The 20,935-nt window shown below is 45.8% G+C and overlaps 1 protein-coding gene across 2 annotated transcripts in view; it reads right to left on the bottom strand.

Annotated features, from left to right (window-relative positions):
• The window catches only part of LOC117345437 (arf-GAP with SH3 domain, ANK repeat and PH domain-containing protein 1-like), a 158,943-nt gene extending 138,260 nt beyond the window's left edge, over nt 1-20,683 (bottom strand). For both annotated transcript variants that reach the window (XM_033914052.1, XM_033914053.1), the window contains exon 1: nt 20,403-20,683. In XM_033914052.1, the coding sequence (XP_033769943.1) occupies nt 20,403-20,531 (129 nt within the window). In that variant the 5' untranslated portion in view covers nt 20,532-20,683. The remainder of the gene's footprint in view (nt 1-20,402) is intronic.
• Between the last annotated feature and the right edge of the window lie 252 nt (nt 20,684-20,935).

Raw genomic sequence — 20,935 nt, 5'->3', positions numbered from 1 at the left:
CTTTACTGTTACAGCCTAGAACAAGGGTCCACAGACCAGTCAGATTTTCAGGCTATCCCTAATGAATATGCATTGCATGCCTGTCACCCTCCACATTCATTAGAGATATTCTGAACATCCAACTGACCTATGGATCCCCAGGACAGATTTAAATCCCCCTGGACTAGAGCATTTAAAGAATACCAGGGCTCAAACTTTAGGACTTAAAAAAGGTATTTACTGCACTTCCAACCCTGAACTCGAAGGCAATCACACATGCATGGTGCAATGCTGCAAAAAGGGTTTTTAAAGCAACAGAACACCAGGTAGGATCGGTCACCCATATAGAAACCTACAAACACGATGGCAGGTCAAATGGCCCATCCACAGCATCCACTATCTCCTCCTGCGTGTCCTTGGAGCACAGGAATTCCCAAGCGTATATATAAAAAACATTAAACAAGATTGGGGAGCTCTGGACCAAGATCTAGATGGGCAAGGGACAGAGGGCAGAATCTTCATTACCAAGAGCTGCCCAAATTGGCCAGTCAAATTTAGATGCTTCAAGACAGGTTTAGATCTAGCAGTTCAACAAATTTATGACATGTGATAAACCACTTTTTACTTTATTATCTCTTAATAATTTTATTCCAACACATTTCTAAGAGTATAGTATTTTGCTGCTCTTTCAACAATTAACATCTGTCCTTGAAAAGAAACAATCCTAGCCTGTGAGCACTACATACTACAGTGCTACTAAATAAAGCCATGTTTCATGAAGTCAGCGTAGCACTGTGAAAGACTCTCTTTCTGTGCTTTATAATCCGATAGCTTTCTGAGCGGAAGCTAAAATTCTGACATTTTCCTCTGCCTTCTGAAATGTATATGTTGCCTAATGACTTCTGTGTTCCCTGGGCTTCATTTTTATCACTCGAAGATAGTTGGCAATCCTGCACCAAAGGAAAAGTATCAGCTTCCAAAAGAGTAAAGCAGGTCCTCTAAAAGCCTGCAGAGCAAGCATACTGTGTAGAAAGGAAATTCTTTTGGAAATACTGTACAGCAGGGCTGCTCATTTCCGGTCCTCGAGATCTACAGGCAGGCCAGGTTTTCAGGATATCTACAATGAACATGCATGAGAGAGATGGCAGGCAAATCTCTCTCATGCATATTCATTGTGGATATCCTGAAAACCTGGCCTGCCAGTAGATCTCGAGGACCGGAATTAGGTAGCCCTGCTATAGAGCATGTTTAAAATCATAACATTTATTTATTTATATTTATTCATTCAATTTTCTATACTGTTCTCCCAGGTGAGCTTAGAACGGTTTACATGAATTTATTCAGGTACAAAAGAATTTTTCCCTGTCTGTCCTGGTGGGCTCACAGTCTATCTAATGTACCCGGGGCAACGGGAGGATTAGGTGACTTGCCCAGGGTCACAAGGAGCAGCGTGGATTTGAACCCACAACCTCAGAGTGCTGTAGCGCCCCACTATCTCCCTAGTGGAAGTATCACTAGGAGGTCATTTTACACCAGTTATAAGTGGGAAAAGGAGGAGTTAGTAGGATGAAATGATTTTTTGTACCCTGTAACAGGTTCCAATTGAGAGAGAGAGAGATCAAAATGGAATAGACCGAAGATCAACCTGACCCAGTATCCAGTTTCAACAGTGGCCAATCCAGGACACAAGCACTGGGCAAGATCCCAAGAGTACAACAGATTTTATGCTCCTTATTCTAGAAATAAGCAATCAGTTTACCCAAGCCTATCTTAATAATGGCTTATGGACTTTTCTTTTAGGAAATTATCCAAACCTTTTTTTAACCCTGCTAAACTAACTGCTTTCACCACATTGTCTAGCAATGAATTCTAGAGTTTAATTACACATTGAATGAAGAAATATTTTCTCTGGCAAGATGACCAAAATTGTAAAATGAATTTTATGCTGCTTGTCTCAGGAACAAACAGTGGATTTTCCCAAATTCATCTTAAGGTTAAAGTATGTCAAAGCTGATAATTTTGTTTCCTTTAGTCAAGCCATACTATCCTGGATGAGTGGGTATTATCTCCTTCTACCAGAAGATAAAGATAGAGAAAATTAATCTGTTCCAGTTATCTCACCAGTAGAAGAGCTGATGTTCAGTGAAAAATTCCAGTATACAACTGCCAAAGCAGCAGCAGGTCCTCTATAACCCACACCAATGCACCCAATCAAGCACTGTAGCTGCAATGATTATCTCGCTACCCTGCATTTGCACATTCGATTGTTTCTTCATCATTTTTATTTCTTTTACTGAATTGGAAAGAGCAAAGCATCCAGAAAGCCCCAGGCCTTAATCTTCCGAGGGTGGGTCCCAGGACAGTACAATCCGACTAATGGAAAGGAAATCATCAAATATGACATCATTTCACCTTCTTTGTCCTCTGGGGCCTCACCATCCTGGACTAGTGGGATGTACCTAAGCAGAATTACAGGGTAGGGGAAAGAGAATCCCTCCTTGCCCCCCAAAAATGTGCAGCTTATTCTGAGTCAAGGTGCTGGAACCCTCACATTCACAAAGGAAGGCAAACACACCTCCTTTAGGAAGAAAGGAGAGAACTGTTTGAATGAACAACGAATCTTCTGAGAAGGAAAGAAACAGATCTTGACAAAACAGAGCCTGAAACACAAGATACTCCTCTGGATGAGGTAATCACTACAAAGAAGGCAGTCTTCAGAGTAAGGTCCTTGCATGACCAGGGTTACCAGAAGTCCGGGAAAACCTGGACATGTTCTCTTTTTAGAGGTGCCCGGACAGACTTTCCAAAACCCGGTAATTTTTCCAGGAAAACCCCAACTTCTGGCCGTGTCTGGAGGGCCTATGAGCATGTGCGGTTGATGTCACACATAGCCGCAAATGCTCCAAGGCCCTCCAGACGCGACCCAGAGGTTGAAGAAGAAAGATGAGGCTTTATGAGGGGTGGGGGGTAACAGTATGGGGCAGGGGGCAAAACGGGGCAGGGCCATGTGTCTGGATTTCTACATCAGAAAATCTGGTAACCCTATGCATTACCTCTTTCAAAAATCAAAGCACCTCCCCATGTTCAGTCAGCCAGAAAAATCTTGCATCAAAAACTGGAGACAGCTACTACCTGAACCTTCAGATAGTTCAGCACCAAACCTTACTCTAGGCCCTATTGCAAACAAACAAAACCAAACCCAAAAACCAAGAATATCAGGAACCTGTGCCTTCCATGGAGAAACCGACTACCCAGAATAGGGATTATTCACTTATTATGAAATTATTTTTTTTTACCCCTCTCCTTCTCCCTGTCACACTGTAGAGCCACTCCTCCCCCTAAAAATTACATAAGACCTGACGAACTCCCCTCCCCTTCAAATATATGGTGGAATAAAACACAGTATACAATTTGACTTTTGTACATTCCTCATAAAGCTTTCCCTTATCGGAAGCCATTGAACAATTTCTAAATGCACGCGTATACAAGAGAGGATGTTTCTATTTCACTTTCAGTTCAGCCTATGCAGCAAAAATGTAAAATTACTGATTCTTATAAGTATTTAAGGAATTATTTAAGGTAGGAAGTAGTTCACTATGTTTGCAAAGTATTAAACACACTGTCATGTATCGTGTGAATTTACAAACCTTCTTGCAAATCATATTGAGGGCTACGGTATATCTGGGTCTCCAATCAGGAGTACCTAAATGGGCCGCCACGTGTGCGGATCACCGGACTGGATGGACCTCGGTCTGATCCGGTGAAGGCTTTTCTTATGTTCTTATACATTACCGAACACATCTTTCAACTTTTCCAATACTGTGTCACGCCACAGTTGATCCCTCCTCCCCTTCCCCAGGCGTTATGTAAATTAGTGGACAGCCCTATACCAGACCTCAAACACCTTCCACACCTGCATATAAGACTTGAGCATGGTACAAACAACAAAAGGCAAAGCCCCCCATCTCACTAGACACTCCCTTTCAAGGGCCAAACAAGGTCTTCCATTTCCATTAGCCCCTGAAAGAGAAGACCTTTTTTGGGACCACAAAATAAATGAAATAACTTCCCAAGTCCAGCTAAACTGATGGAATAGGCTCCAGGTTGATGAGATGCTGTAGAGTAGAGCAACAGTTTGGTACTATAACTCCAAGTCACAGGGGAACACCATGAAAACATCGGGGGGATGAGTTGAGCCAATTCCAGGATATAACTCCGCTTTACCACCTCCAGCAACTACTGATCTAAGATGAAGTGGGACCACTTGTGGCAGAAGAGGGCCATCCTCCCCCTACTGAAATTACCAAGGGATCTGGTGCACCCTCACTGGGCAGGCCTGGGACCTCCAATACCACCAGATGGACCCAAGTCTCCAAATCGTTTAGGATCCCAAAAGGAACTCTGCCTAAAAGGGTCTGACAAAACTTACATATGTCAAATGATCTGTAAACAAAGGGGGTATGCTTCTGGAGATGCAGAGGCATAGTCTCATCAGTGTCTTTCACTAACTTCTCCAGGTTCTCCACAAACAACAATTGTCCCCGAAAGAGTAACTGGTGGAGGAGCTTCTTAGAAAACTGCATCTGTGGCCCAGTGGTGCAGCCACAACCAATGGCAACCCAAGACCGAGGAGGCCATGAAAGGAGAAGAAAAATGTACCAGGTTGTACAGAATGTCAGCCAAAAAAGTCATGCCTGGCTTCTTCCAGGAGACCTCAGTGGAATTAGTTCCCAAGGATCTTAATTCACTGCACTAACCATCTTGAGGCCATCAGATCACAACAAGGGAACCACCCTGAGCTCAATGAGACTGAACCCTTCTTGGCTTAGCTTCTACTCCCCTGCATACAGGGAGCTGCAGCTGAGGACAATTGTTTACACATTTTCTGAGCCTGCAATGTGAGCTGAAAAAAGGACTAACAATTTATTCTCTGCCCACCAGCACAGCCATTGCATTTCTGGTCCCTCCCTGATTATTGATGTTGGCTTAAATCACTTGGACTGCCTTCCCTACCAGGTTTGGAAGGAAGTACCTTAAGTCAAGCGGTTGACCCAGGTCTCTTGGAGATTGATGGCCCACAGTGCCTTCCATAGAGACTGTCCCATACTACCCTGCCCTCACAGTGCACACTCCTATTCATAGTAACCACTGTGTGTGAGGGGGGGACAGAATAACACCAGATGTTTTGTTTATAAAGGCATGGAATACCGAGGTCGCCTCTAAAATATATTTTTGCCATATTTTTTTGAATTATTTGTTTAATTTGATGTAGTTTAGCTTGCCTTTCAATTCATAATTGTTTTTGTGATTTTGGATTTCAATTACCCCAAATATAGGCTGGATAAATGTCATGTCAGGAAATGATAGGGAGGTAAAGCTCCAAGAAGAAATAAAAGACAGCTTCATGAAACAGCTAGTTCAGAAACCACCAACAGGGGGAGTTATTTTAGATAAGGAAGTTAATTACATTGCACTGATAGGGTGGATTAAATTTGGAGGAAGGGTGGCGTAATATGTTAGAGGGCACTGAGTCAAACAGAAAGCACAGTTACTTACCGTAACAGGTGTTATCCAGGGACAGCAGGCATATATTCTCACATGTGGGTGACGTCATCTACGGAGCCCCAGCGCGGACAGCTTTTCAAGCAAACTTGATTGAAGTTTCAAGTTTGCACACTGCACCACGCATGTGCTAGCCTTCTTGCCCACTAGAGGGCGCATCCCCACCTCGTGGTCCTCAGTTCCATATCATAGCAAAGAAGCCATCCCCGGGGAGGTGGGCGGGTTGTGAGAATATATGCCTGCTGTCCCTGGATAACACCTGTTACGGTAAGTAACTGTGCTTTATCCCAGGACAAGCAGGCATGATATTCTCACATGTGGGTGACCTCCAAGCCAACCAAAAAAGGGCAGGTGGGAGGATGGCAAATTATGAAAACAGGTTACGTAACACCGACTGGCCAAACCGGCCGTCGCTTCTGGACAAAGTGTCCAGACAGTAGTGGGAGGTGAACGTATGAACCGAAGACCAAGTGGCAGCTTTACAAATGTCCTCCATAGGTGTAGATCGGAGGAAAGCCACAGAAGCTGCCATCGCTCGGACTTTATGACCCGTAACACGACCCGCAAGCGGGAGACCAGCCTGAGCGTAGCAAAAAGAAATACAAGCAGCTAACCAGTTTGACAAGGTGCGCTTTGAAACCGGGTGTCCCAAACGATTAGGATCAAAGGACAAAAATAATTGAGGAACCTTCCGATAAGACTTGGAGCGTTGGAGATAAAAGGCCAACGCCCTCTTACAGTCAAGGGTATGAAGCGCCGCCTCACCAGGATGAGAATGGGGCTTCGGAAAAAACACCGGAAGGACAATAGACTGATTGAGGTGGAAATCAGACACAACCTTAGGTAAAAATTTTGGATGGGTGCGAAGAACCACCTTATCATGATGAAACACCGTGAAAGGAGGATCCGCCACCAAGGACTGTAGTTCACTGATCCGACGAGCAGACGTGAGTGCAATCAAAAAGACTACTTTCCAAGTAAGAAACTTAAGATGCGACTTGTCGATGGGCTCAAAGGGAGGCTTCATCAGCTGAGCTAAGACCACATTAAGATCCCACACCACCGGAGGAGGTTTCAGAGGAGGATGGATATTCACTAGCCCCTTCATGAAACGAGTCACCAGAGGATGAAGAGAGAGAGAACGACCCTCAAGATGCCGATGGAATGCTGCAATGGCACTGAGATGTACCCGAATGGAAGTCGTTTTCAGGCCAGACTCAGACAAATGCAAAAGATACTCCAGAACCGAAGCCACAGGCACCGAATCCGGTTCCAGACGATTCAAAGAACACCAGGATGTAAACCTGGTCCATTTCTGAGCATAGCAAAGCCGAGTCGAGACCTTACGCGAGGCCTCTAAAATGTCCCTCACGGCCCGAGACACCGGAATCGAAGTCAGGGGGAGAGAAACCAAGCAGTCAGATGTAAAGACTGAAGATTGGGATGCAACAGCGAACCCCGACTCTGAGACAGCAGAGAGGGAAACACCGGCAGAAGCAGAGGTTCCCTGGTACTGAGTTGAAGAAGTAGGGAGAACCAGGGCTGCCTGGCCCAACGAGGCGCAATGAGGATCATGGAGGCTCCGGTCGATCTGAGATGAACCAACGTTCTCAAAATCAGCGGAAACGGCGGAAACGCATAAAGGAACTTCCCCTCCCAATCGAGAAGGAAGGCATCCGCCTCGAGACGATCCGGAGAGTAAATCCGAGAACAATAGAGGGGCAGTTTGTGGGTCTCCGGTGAGGCAAACAGATCCACCTGAGGAGTTCCCCAGCGGTCGAAGACCATGCGAAGGACCCGGGAATTCAGAGACCACTCGTGCGGCTGGAGAAGACGACTGAGCTTGTCCGCCAGCCGGTTTTGCTCTCCCTGAATGTAAACTGCCCGCAGGAATATGTTCTGCGAGATCGCCCAGTCCCAAAGGCGGAGAGCCTCCTGACACAGAGGCCAAGAGCCCGTACCCCCCTGTTTGTTGACATAGTACATCGCTACCTGGTTGTCCGTCCGCACGAGTACCACCTGGTCGTGCAGTAGGTGGACAAAAGCTCGCGCAGCTAGAAAAATGGCGCGAAGCTCCAGCACATTGATGTGACAACGACGGTCCTCGGCCGACCACAGAGCCTGCGTCCTCAGACCGTCGAGGTGAGCTCCCCACGCGTACTCGGAGGAGTCCGTCGTCAAGACCTTGGTGTGAGGAGGAACGAGAAACAGCAAACCCCCTGACAAATTGGAAGAGTCGGTCCACCAACGGAGCGATCGACGTAAACAAGGGGTCACCGATATCCGGGAAGACACCGGGTCGCGATCCTGTCGCCATTGCGACGCCAGAGTCCACTGCGCGAGCCTCAGGTGCAAGCGAGCGAAAGGCGTGACGTGAACCGTCGACGCCATGTGACCCAGCAAAACCATCATGTGCTGGGCCGACACCTCCCACTGCCCCTGACAGTGGCGGCACCACCGAAGCAGGGTATCCCGCCGAAGAGGGGGGAGAAAAGCGCGGAGGCGAACCGTGTCCAGCACGGCTCCGATAAACTGGAGAGACTGTGCCGGGCACAATTGAGACTTGGGAAAGTTCACTTCGAACCCCAGGTCTTGTAGAAGATTGATAGTCTGTCGGGTCGCTAAGATAACCCCCTCCCTGGACGGGGCCTTGATTAGCCAATCGTCCAGGTAGGGAAAGACCTGTAGACCCCGCGTGCGCAGGGCCGCCGCCACCACTACCATACACTTGGTGAACACCCGAGGGGACGACGCCAGACCGAAAGGAAGAACCCGATACTGCAGGTGCAAATCCCCCACTTGAAAGCGCAAGAACCTGCGGTAAGCGGGATGCACCGGAACATGGGTGTATGCTTCCTTCAAGTCCAGGGAGCACATCCAATCCCCCTCCTCCAACAGCGGATAGAGAACCGGAAGCGATAACATACGGAACTTCTCCCGGACCAGGCATGGGCCCAAAAGAGAGCCGGGAACAAGCGAGGTTCCTCGGCCACGGCTACCGGGAGCCCCCGGTAGCTACGAAACGAAAAGTTTTTTTTTTTTTGGAAAAGAAAGAAAATAAAGAAAGAAGAAGACAAAAAAACACAGCGACCGTGCGAAAATCCCTACACAGCCGCGGCGACAGAAGGCACAATTTAGCACAAATTCTCCACAGGGCTTCTGGCTCCGCGGATGAAAATGAACTGAGGACCACGAGGTGGGGATGCGCCCTCTAGTGGGCAAGAAGGCTAGCACATGCGTGGTGCAGTGTGCAAACTTGAAACTTCAATCAAGTTTGCTTGAAAAGCTGTCCGCGCTGGGGCTCCGTAGATGACGTCACCCACATGTGAGAATATCATGCCTGCTTGTCCTGGGATAATAAATATTCTGCAAGAAACGTTGAAATATGGATTCTTTATGGACAGAAATTCCACATGTGAAATGAAAGGGAATACTGTTGGGGGTAAGTACCATCTACCTGGCCAGAATAAACAAATAGATAATGAAATATTAACAGAAATTAAGGAAGTCGGTAAATTTAGCAACGCTATAATAATTGGCGATTTAAAATTCCACATACAAAATCCAATCCAATTAGAACCATCCACCACACACTACTTTCAAACCAGGTGATGACAAAGCCTCAGGTGCCAAAGTAGTAAACCTGTTGAACCCCCAAAGGGGAACGCAAAACAGGATAGTTCACGTTCAATCATAGGCTGAAAAAACTCCACCCGATCACAAACAGATTCATATATGTCTGGTAAACATCCAACACTCTGCTCACATTCATCCAATTAGTTCCCACAAATAATTTTAGACTGATATTATAGAAGAATGTAGCCTTTACCCCAGAAATAGAATCAGTGCAGATAAATTCCAAATCACTTTTGAAAGCACAGAGTACAGCGATCATATAGCAACTCTCAAGACACCACTGACAAATCGCCAAAATACAAAGCCTCATAGGATTATTCAAAATTCAACCCACACAGTACTTATCATTTATGTGGTAACTTTATCCAGTAAAGTCACTATACAAATCTCCCAACGGACCTCCATTTCGCAGGTTCACCCGCTGCGTCAGGGGACGTACCCAAAATGCCTTCATTTCACTAGCTGAATCGGTCACTGCCCGGTGAAACGAAGGCATTTTAGGTTCTTCCCTGACGCAGCAGGTGAACCCATGAAACGGAGCTCCGTTGGGAGATTTTGTCCTGTTTTACGTACCCCTTTTGGGGATTCAACAGGTTTAGTTCTTTGGCACCTGAGACTTTTTTCTCCACCCGGTTTGAAAGCAGTGTGTGGTGCAGGGTTCTAAGGGGATTGGATTTTGTATGGATACTTCCACAATCTCCTCCAATAGTAACGTGTGATTTAAAATTCACAATAAAATAGGGAATTAGAAGAACATCAATATCACGAACTAAAAGACAAGCTATGTCAAATTAAACAAAAATATTAAAAAGTGTTAGAAATATATTTTTGGAGGAGACCTTAGAGTTCCATGCTTTTATAAACAAAACATATGCTTTGAGTAACATGTGTCAGCTAACCACCCATTTTCACTATGGAGGCAATTATGTTACCTCTTTGGTGCTCCATCATCTCCCCTCAGATGTCCATTTATAAAAAAGGTTTCACTTAACATGCTTCTGTTGCAAAATCTGTTGCCTACGTACCTCTATAAAATAGCCACCCAGAACCAGCCCCAATAGCACTAAAATCTTCACACACATTACAACTCTCCCTGAGCTCTGTCCAAACTAACCTCATGGGAACTTCCATATCCAGATCAAAGCATGCATCTCTTTTGAGCAATTTTTAAAATTCCTATTTTGCATGATTTATACACAATAAGGTTTTATAAAATAAAACCCTTATATATTACATTTTCTTTTAGATCCACTTTGGTCACAATCATTAGTTTTTATCTTCCATTAGCCTGTCTGCAGCACAGCATATTATCACGACTCTGAAGAAAACGTCAGTTACCATATTTTCACGCATATAACGCGCGCGTTATACGCGTTTTTACCTACCGCGCATACCCCTCGCGCGTTATATGCGTGAGCGCGGTATACGAAAGTTTTCAAACATAGTTCCCACCCCGCCCGACGCCCGATTCACCCCCCCAGCAGGACCACTCGCACCCCCACCCCGAACGACCACTCGCACGCGCTCCCACCCGCACCCGCATCCACGATCGGAACAAGAGGGAGCCCAAGCCCTCTTGCCCGGCCGACTCCCCGACGTCCGATACATCCCCCCCCCCCCCCCCGGCAGGACCACTCGCACCCCCACCCCGAAGGACCGCCGACTTCCCGACAATATCGGGCCAGAAGGGAGCCCAAACCCTCCTGGCCACGGCGACCCCCTAACCCCACCCCGCACTACATTACGGGCAGGAGGGATCCCAGGCCCTCCTGCCCTCGACGCAAACCCCCCCCCCCCCCAACGACCGTCCCCCCCCAAGAACCTCCGACCGCCCCCCCAGCCGACCCGCGACCCCCCTGGCCGACCCCCACGACCCCCCCACCCCCCTTCCCCGTACCTTTGGAAGTTGGCCGGACAGACGGGAGCCAAACCCGCCTGTCCGGCAGGCAGCCAACGAAGGAATGAGGCCGGATTGGCCCATCCGTCCTAAAGCTCCGCCTACTGGTGGGGCCTAAGGCGCGTGGGCCAATCAGAATAGGCCCTGGAGCCTTAGGTCCCACCTGGGGGCGCGGCCTGAGGCACATGGTCGGGTTGGGCCCATGTGCCTCAGGCCGCGCCCCCAGGTGGGACCTAAGGCTCCAGGGCCTATTCTGATTGGCCCACGCGCCTTAGGCCCCACCAGTAGGCGGAGCTTTAGGACGGATGGGCCAATCCGGCCTCATTCCTTCGTTGGCTGCCTGCCGGACAGGCGGGTTTGGCTCCCGTCTGTCCGGCCAACTTCCAAAGGTACGGGGAAGGGGGGTGGGGGGGTCGTGGGGGTCGCCAGGGGGGTCGCGGGTCGGCTGGGGGAGCGGTCGGAGGTTCTTGGGGGGGGCGGTCGTTGGGGGGGAGGGGGGTTTGCGTCGAGGGCAGGAGGGCCTGGGATCCCTCCTGCCCGTAATGTAGTGCGGGGTGGGGTTAGGGGGTCGCCGTGGCCAGGAGGGTTTGGGCTCCCTTCTGGCCCAACTACCAAAGGTACGGGGAAGGGGGGTGGGGGGGTCGTGGGGGTCGCCAGGGGGGGTCGCGGGTCGGCTGGGGGAGCGGTCGGAGGTTCTTGGGGGGGGCGGTCGTTGGGGGGGAGGGGGGTTTGCGTCGAGGGCAGGAGGGCCTGGGATCCCTCCTGCCCGTAATGTAGTGCGGGGTGGGGGTAGGGGGTCGCCGTGGCCAGGAGGGTTTGGGCTCCCTCCTGGCCCGATATTGTCGGGGAGTCGGCGGTCCTTCGGGGTGGGGGTGCGAATGGTCCTGCCGGGGGGGGGGATGAATCGGACGTCGGGGGGGGGTGAACGGAGAGTCGGGACAGCGCACGGAGAGGCGGGGCAGTGCACGGAAGTCAGGGGGGTGAACGGAGAGTCGGGACAGCGCACGGAAAGTCAGGGCAGTGCACGGAAGTCAGGGGGGGTGAACGGAGAGTCGGGACAGCGCACGGAAAGTCAGGGCAGTGCATGGAAGTCAGGGGGGGGTGAACGGAGAGTCGGGACAGCGCACGGAGAGGCGGGGCAGTGCACGGAAGTCAGGGGGGTGAACGGAGAGTCGGGACAGCGCACGGAGAGGCGGGGCAGTGCACGGAAGTCAGGGGGGTGAACGGAGAGTCGGGCAGCATGCGCGGTATAATCGTGAGCGCGTTATACCAAAGTTTTTGTGCTTATCATCGTGATTTCTGCGCGCTATACACGTGTGCGCGTTTTATACGGGTGCGTGTTATTTGCGTGAAAATACGGTAATATATTTTAAAAGTCTCCATTATATGCAATACAAACAGATGCTGAAAACATCAGTATATATGAGTGGATTATTCCCACCTTGTGACATTTACTGCAATATTGAGTTTGTATGGATAGCAGAGTGTGGAACTGTGAAGTTTATGAAGAGGAATTAAAGACAAAACCAAATAAATAAATAAAAAGGGGGAAGTAGAGGAGACATCTAAGTCTGATGAAAACAGGAAAGGGAAGGCTTAAGTGTAGTGTTGTAAGATATGAATACTAAACTGCAAAAAGACTGATTATATTAGGGCAAATCTGAGTAAAGAAACCAAGAAAGATATGAAACACTGTGACATTTTGCAGAAAATAAAGGCAAAACTGGCAGGGAAATAATATACAGTACTAATGCCAGCACCATGTGTGAGTCAATCAAGTAGCTGCCTGGAACCCACAAAATGTATTAAAAATAATGATAATAATTTGACTCATGCGATAATAAGAGAAGAGCCTAGAATAAATGTTTGCCTCTGATACTGTTCCCAGTCAGCTGAATCAGGTATGATAAAACCTTGGGGTGTGATAGAAACTCGAGTTAGGGGATGCTGAACTCCCAGAACAGCAGGCCCAACTGCTACAATTTCAATCCTGGTGGAGGGCTCTAATGTCTGGCTTTCCCTGCACTTTTTTACAGCCAGAATTATGAGCTGCAGTAAATGCACCAAAGCCCAATCCATTCCTTTGGGCTCCGGTGCATTTAGCATAGCAATATCGCTGTTAGCTGTTGTCTCCACAACCAACACTGGGAAGCTGTCCCAATGTACTCATATGTGTAGAAATATTTTCTGCTTTTGCTCATCAGTCTATTTTAGCATATGCTTACCTTCTTGCTTCCTGGGAATCTATATCTTTAAAACATTTGAATATCCATGATATTACTCAGCTCTTATGTTCTTACTAGAAACACTGTCCTAGAAGACAGGACTGTCTTCTAGGACAGTGTTTCTTGTAAGAACATAAGAGCTGACCCAGTATCAGTTTCCTCAAGTACCTGATAGAGGCCTAAAAAGTAGCAAGATTTCATGCTACTTAACCCTAGGGATAAGTTGTGGCTTTACCCAGAACCACCTTAAGAATGGTTTGTGAACTTTTCCTCCAATAATCTGTCTAAACCTATTTTAAACAAACAAAACAAAGGGAATCAGCAACATACTTCAAGCAATACCGAAAAAAGAGTGCAGTGACCACCAACAAAACTAAAGAGCAAAAGCCTTAAAACAGAAGCAAATTTTACTGAAGGATTTGATATGGCCTGTGATTTGGTGGAATACCAGCATCAGGAGTCTAAATGTGAATGCAAAAAGAATACATAATATATATATATAAACACATAAAAATAAGGATACTATAAGGTGGTCTCATATATCAAATTTCAACTGAGCACCACCAAGTTCAAATCAGTTTCTGAAATGAACATTTTACTGCACTCATAGTTAACTAACCTGGCAACACACACTGTCTCCACTGCAAAAATAATTCAGACCCTTACCATACCATTCAGAGCAAAGCATGAGAACAGTGGACAAAATAGACAACATAACAAAAAGCCATTGTAGATTTTTTTCAGTCACTTCAGTGTTCTTTAACAATCAGCCTGATATCCAATTTATTTGCTTGTTACTTTTATCAAAATAAAAACTATTTTGAAGGGGGTTTTTTTTAGCGGGGTAGGAAAAGCCTCAGAAATTGAAGTGGCCATTATATATTTATCGACCCTCCTCCTCTCAATCTCAAAACCTATTTATATGCAGTATCTCCATTGTATGCTAATAGATCTCATGCATATTTGTTGGGGAAATCCTGAAAACCCAACTGAGTTTTGTGGCCCCTGAGGACTGAGGTTACCCACCCCTGCCCTAAATGGTGTATTGGTGTTTTAGGCCTGGTGTAATATTTATATTGCTTCTTTTTTACAGATAAAGTTGTTGCTCTTTGAGTCTTGGGAGGTAGTGCTGTTATGGTATGGTTTGGATCTCTTGCATACAAACAGGACTGATATAAGATCTCGACACAGAACCTACATGCTATCAGAATGTTGAACCTTGGTAACACACACACAAAAAAAATAAAACCCCAGATAGACCCTCAACAAATATGAAACAAGGAACCACAGATCAGTAAGAGATATGAAGCAAAAAAAACTGAACTGGAAACCTCAAGAAGTCAGACTTTGCATATACAGTAATACCAGAGAAAGAAAAACTGAAATGCAAGCTCTCAGAAGTATGTATTTCCAAAAGCTAATATATCCCCAATTAATAAATTCAAAATAAAATACCTTTTTCTACCGTTGTTGTCTGATCTTTCTATTTTTCCATTTGTTTTGATCCCAGTATCTCCTTTCTGCTTTTCTTGTTTTTGCAGTCTCCTGTCTATGATTTTGACATTTCTTCTCTTTCTATGTCCACTATCATCCCTCTATCTCAATCTATTCTGTCCATCATCTCCCCTCGGTTTCTGTCCCTCCATTCCCTCCTCTTGTGTTCAGCTGCCTTCTTAGTGTCCCTAATCTCTCTCCCTATGTGCAGTATTTTCCTCTATGTCCCTACTATACTTGTTTTCCAGCACTGCCTGTCTCTCACAGCCCCAATTTCGTCCACATCTAACTTTACCCTTCTGTATCCTGGCCCTAAGTTCTCTTCTTGCCCAGTATATTTTCCCTCTCCTCTCTCTTCTCTTCCACCTCATCCCAGAACCAGTATTTCTCTCTCCCTTCTTCCATAGGCCCATTGTCTCTCCTGTAAAAAACCCCTTTCCCTCTCCAGTCTCTCTCTTTTTCTTCCTGTTCCCCACCCTCACCTCAGGCCCATCATCTCTCCCACTCTCCAGTCCAGCCCAGTCTCTCTCTCTCTTCCCAACCCCATGGGTCCAGTGTCTGTCCCTTTTCCTCCCTTCCCATCCATACAATCCTCTAAAACTTGCCTTCAGTGTCTGGCAGTGATTAAAACAGGCTGTCTTTGGCCAGCCATAGGACTCTTCCCCCTGCTGCATCTTGCCCACATAGAAACAGGAAGTTGCATTAGATGGGGGGGGGTGCAGAAGGAAGGTCACATGGCTAGCCAGAAGCAGCCTGTTTTAAGTTTAGAGGACCACAAGAAGAAAGGGGGGATGGGAGCAGAAGAAGGTGGGAAAAGAGAGCAAGATAGATTGGACATGGGACTACATTTACTGATGGGACCATGCCGCACACCTCTTGCTTATGTCTCATGTACCCATTCCTATATATAAAATGTAAACTACTTCAGCTGTACAACAGAGAGATGGCATACCAAATGCATGACCCATACATATTGAGAAGCAGCATTCTATGATAATGATTCCCAAATCTGTCCTGGAGGATCCCCAGGATACATGCAATGAATATTCATGAGATACATTTCTATGCGTTGGGGGTTAGGCCCTTGCTTGTATAATTGTGATGTCCGGTGTGATACTTAGAGAGAACCCCCTGGAAAGAGACTTGGGAGTACTGGTCGACAAGTCGATGAAGCTGTCCGCGCAATGTGCGGCGGCGGAGAAAAGGGTGAACAGAATGCTGGGAATGATTAAGAAGGGGATCACGAACAGATCGGAGAGGGTTAGCATGCCGCTGTACTGGGCCATGGTACGCCCTCACCTGGAGTACAGCGTTAAGCACTGGTCACCGTCATGACGAAGGACACAGTACTACTCGAAAGGGTCCAGAGAAGAGCGACCAAAATGGTTAAGGGGCTGGAGAAGTTGCCGTACAGTGAGAGGTTAGAGAAACTGGGCCTCTTCTCCCTTGAAAAGAGGAGACTGAGAGGGGACATGATCTAAACGTTCAAGATAATGAAGGGAATAGACTTAGTTGATAAAGACAGGTTGTTCACCCTCTCCAAGGTAGAGAGAACGAGAGGGCATTCTCTAAAGTTAAAAGGGGATAGATTCCATAGAAACGTAAGGAAGTTCTTCTTCATCCAGAGAGTGGTGGAAAACTGGAGCGCTCTTCCGGAGGCTGTTATAGGGGGAAACACCCTCCAGGAATTCAATACAAAGTTAGACAAGTTCCTGCTGAACCGGAACATACGCAGGTAAGGCTAGACTCAGTAAGGGCACTGGTCTATGACCTAAGGGCCGCCGCAGGAGTGGACTGCTGGGCATGATGAACCACTGGTCTGACCCAGCAGCGACAATTCTTATAAGAATTGCCACTGCTGGGTCAGACCAGTGGTCCATCGTGCCCAGCAGTCTGCTCACGCGGTGGCCCTTAGGTCAAAGACCAGTGCTCTAAATGAGTCCAGCCTCACCTGCGTACATTCCAGTTTAGCAGGAACTTGTCCAACTTTGTCTTGAATCCCTGGAGGGTGTTTTCCCCTATAACAGCCTCCGGAAGAGCGCTCCAGTTTTCCAGTTTTAGTTCAGCTATAGTCCCTTTCTTAAATACTGTATATACAAAAAGCAGATGTACTTTATATAGTACATTCTATAGTATGTATTTTATATTGCATGAACAGAATTGTTGAATTGAATGTTGTGCCGTTTAATTCAACGATTAGCTCGAAGAAACTAGCTCGATTCATGTCAATTTTAATTCAGACCCAATTATGGAAAAGACAGAGATGAAGATGGGGATTTCTCAGAAGCTTTTGACACTGTGGAACACAATATTGTACTAGCACGACTGGTAAAAGCAAGTATCAATGGAACAGTAGTTGCTTGGTTCAGATACTATCAGATAGGCAACAGTCCATGCTGATACAATTTTATCAGACTATGCTTAAAGTTATGCCTTTTACTTTATAACATTTTTATTGAAGGAATCAAATAAATATACAATAATATGTTACAAAAAGATATTCATTACAATTAAATTTATAATAAAACATTTGCGTATGTATTTTATCATTCCTCCAAAATATATTTTAATATATCTAAACTATTTTTTCCCCTTATTACTTAATATATATTAAAATCATCATTCCTATTTCCCTCCCTACCCTAGAATGAAAGGTGACATAAAATACCAAATAAATAAATAAATTTAAAAAAAAAACATTTTTTTTTTTTTTTAGAATTATAGGAGTTTTGATTGAGCACAATTAATTTATAACATTTTTGAGCACAATTAAACAATGTTTTACCATGAATTCAACTGCAAAGAACATCCTCCTACATCACATTTTTCATTTGCATAAACATTTTATCATTCCTCCAACATATATTTTAATATATCTAAACTATTTTCCCCCTATATCCCCCCTTATTACTTCATATATATATATCTATATCTATATATATCAAAATCATTCCAATTTCCTTCCCTACCCTAGAATGAAAGGTGACATAAAATATCAAATAAATTAAAAAAAAAATTAAATAAATAAATACATTTTTATATCTAATATAAAGTATTAAGAATCATACTTCTTGCTTTCGAGGATAATTTTTGTATATAAGGATCCCAGATTTTTTAAAATAATCGTGTTCTTTTAGGAAATTTACAAACCTCAAAAACCTCAAATAAAATTAAATGATGGAATTGATTCCTCCAATGCCAATAATTTGGAGGATCTTTTTGTAACCAATATTGTAATATGCATTTATGACCAATCATACATGCTTTTTGAAAAAGAATACATCTTTCATGCCCACAAGCTGCTGCCTTACCAAACAACACACCTTTTGGAGATTCAACCAATTGACAATTCCATAATGACCCCAAAAATAATAGGATGGCAGACCAGAAAGATTTGATCAGATGACATTTCCAAAATGCATGAGACAAAATATTGGAATCCTTCTCACATTTGATACAAATAGAAGAATTTACTAATCCTGCATGAAATGCTTGAACTTGTGAAAAAAATGCCCTTTGTAAAACTCTATATGTACATTCTCTCCAAATATATCCTGTAATAAAGTTATGCCTTTTAAATTTTAGATACATTGAACTCTTAAACCCTGAATTAGTTATCTTGTATGAATGTATTATTTTCTTGCTACTGATTTTGAAACTAGCTCTTGTTTATAAATTGCTTAGACTCAGCATGTCAAAAAGTTTTCAATTAATCAAAAATATAATAAACATACTATTGAGAGCACATTGCTACCATGGGCACGAATTGTGCAGGCTACCACAAGAACTGTCACCTTTTCTATTCAATATCTTCTTCCGGGCACTAAACAAGCTGATTTGGTCAACAGACATTCAGTTCTACATCTACGTGGATGACATACAGAACCTGACTTATTTACAGCCCTAAATAAACTGACTACTTGTTTAACAGCAATTCAAGAATGAGCTAAAAATAACAAATTTTGTCTGACTCTAAGGAAAACTGAACTTTTAGGGGAACTTAACACAACCTGACAGCAACATCTCTTTTGAGAAATAAACTCCCCCTCAATTCACAAGTTAGGAATCTTGGAATACAGCTTAGATTCAATGAGCCTGATTCTGGAAATGGCATCCCGATTGTAGACAGCAGTTGACGTCCTACTGCTATCTGTGTGGCGGACACCTACAATGTAGTCATCTGGCTTGTTTCTACGGAGGTGTCTAGACACACCTACAGGCGCCAGAAGTGGCCTTAGGTGTCTGTAGGCATGTCTAGACGCTTCTGTAGGCAACAGTCAGACCCTTAAATGTAGGCCTGTAAAACAGATGCAATTCTAGATGTGGTGCCTACCGGTGATGGACATGCAATAGGTGCTCAATTTGCAGGCACCGTTTCCAGAATCAGGCCCAAATCCAAGTGGCCTGCACGAGATGCTTCTAGCATTAACAATCATGATGATTCCTCTCTCCTTGTTACAGCTGTGCATGCCATGATAACATCAAGACTGGATTAGTGTAATGCATTCTATGGTGGTCTGATTACAAAGGGGTTGGTACCAGCTCCAATTGATTCACAATGTTGCAACAAGATTCATAGACGTTGTAAGGCAAGTGAGCACATTAACATAAAAACATAAGAAGTTGCCTCCACTGGGTCAGACCAGAGGTCCATCGTGCCCAGCAGTCCACACCTGCGGCAGCCCATCAGGTCCATGACCTGTCAAGTGGTCCCTGCCTCATCCTATACAATCCCCTTATCCTTCAGGAACTTATCCAAACCTTCTTTGAATCCCTGTAGTAGCTCCCACTCTCTAGAATGCAGTCCCTGAAAGGCTTCACCTAACAGAAGACTCCTTTAGTGTAGGAAACAGATGAAAGCTGCAAACACTGACAGCAAATCAAACTGTAGTCAAGGTGCAGCCAATTACTGAATCACCAACAAAATGTCCAAAAGGAGGACACTCGGGCAGATAGTTTTAGACTTATTCAAGAACTTATTGAAGTTGAGCTCAGCCAAGGAATTCTGCTCATCTCTTACTACCAAAAGTGACAGGTCAGTTTCGAGATGAAATATTGAGGAACATAAAATGGAACTAAATTCAGATTCTGTAGAGGGTCTTCTATTTTGCTACAGTCTGTTAAATATGCAAAAAGCATATTTATTAACAAAGTTAGATTAGGTATATAGAAATATATTCTGGAGGAATGATAAAATATATATGCAAATGTTTTATTATGAATGCAATTGTAATGAATTTATCTTTGTATCATATTATTGTATATTTGTTTGATTCCTTCAATAAACTGTTATGGGTGGGTAGGACCTGAAAAGGTACCAACTTGATTTCTATTTAACAGTATAGGAGGATTGGGTGGGGGTGGGGACCCGACTGTGCCCAGTGCCCACCTGTTGCACGAGCACCAACTACCGTTGTATTCGCCCAGAAATCCTGCGCAGGACGCAGAGGGAAGCGCAGCCCGAGAGGACCAGCGATGAAGCCTCGAGACGCAGGAGGCGCGCGGGCTGCTGATGCCGGCGCTGGAAAGGGAGGGAGGCGCGCGCGCAGTGGGCGAGGGGCGCGAGGCGAGCCGCATGCGGCAGGAAGCGGCGCGAGGCGCCCTCTCACCTCCTCGATGCCGCTCACGGTGCTCCGGCAGCTGACCATCTTGGTGGTGAAGGCGGAGGTGGTGGGCGAGCTGTAGTCCTCCTGCGCCTCCGAGATGAACTCGCTCACGGACACCAGCTCGGCCGTCATGACGCCGCCGGAGCGGCCTGGGGCTGAGCGAGCGACCGTCCCCGCGCCGCCGCTCCTCTCTGGCTGAAAGGGGAAGCCCCGCCCAGCGCCACCAACCGCCCGGCGCGAGCGCCGGCGCCTGCCGCCCCCACTGCGCCTGCGCCTGCCGTCGGGCTCGCGGCTCCCGCTAGTGCGCTGCCACGCGCCGGGGGAATAAGTAGGATTCGCTTCAGTTTGTCCTAATGTGGACATTATTCAGGAGGAGCCAAAATGTTGGGCACATGAGGTGGCTGAGACCCCCTAAGAAAGGGAAAGAGGCTGGGCTGCAGCAGTGCGCCTAAAGCTTTGTTTCTCTGTTGGGGAAGGAATAGAAGGCATTGAATAGTGAAGATCTTAGTACTGTCTTTCCTTATTTTTGCATGAAG

This window comes from Geotrypetes seraphini, chromosome 11 (assembly GCF_902459505.1).
Source record: "Geotrypetes seraphini chromosome 11, aGeoSer1.1, whole genome shotgun sequence".
Lineage (NCBI taxonomy): Eukaryota > Metazoa > Chordata > Amphibia > Gymnophiona > Dermophiidae > Geotrypetes > Geotrypetes seraphini.
This window is presented reverse-complemented; position numbering and strand designations above follow the sequence as displayed.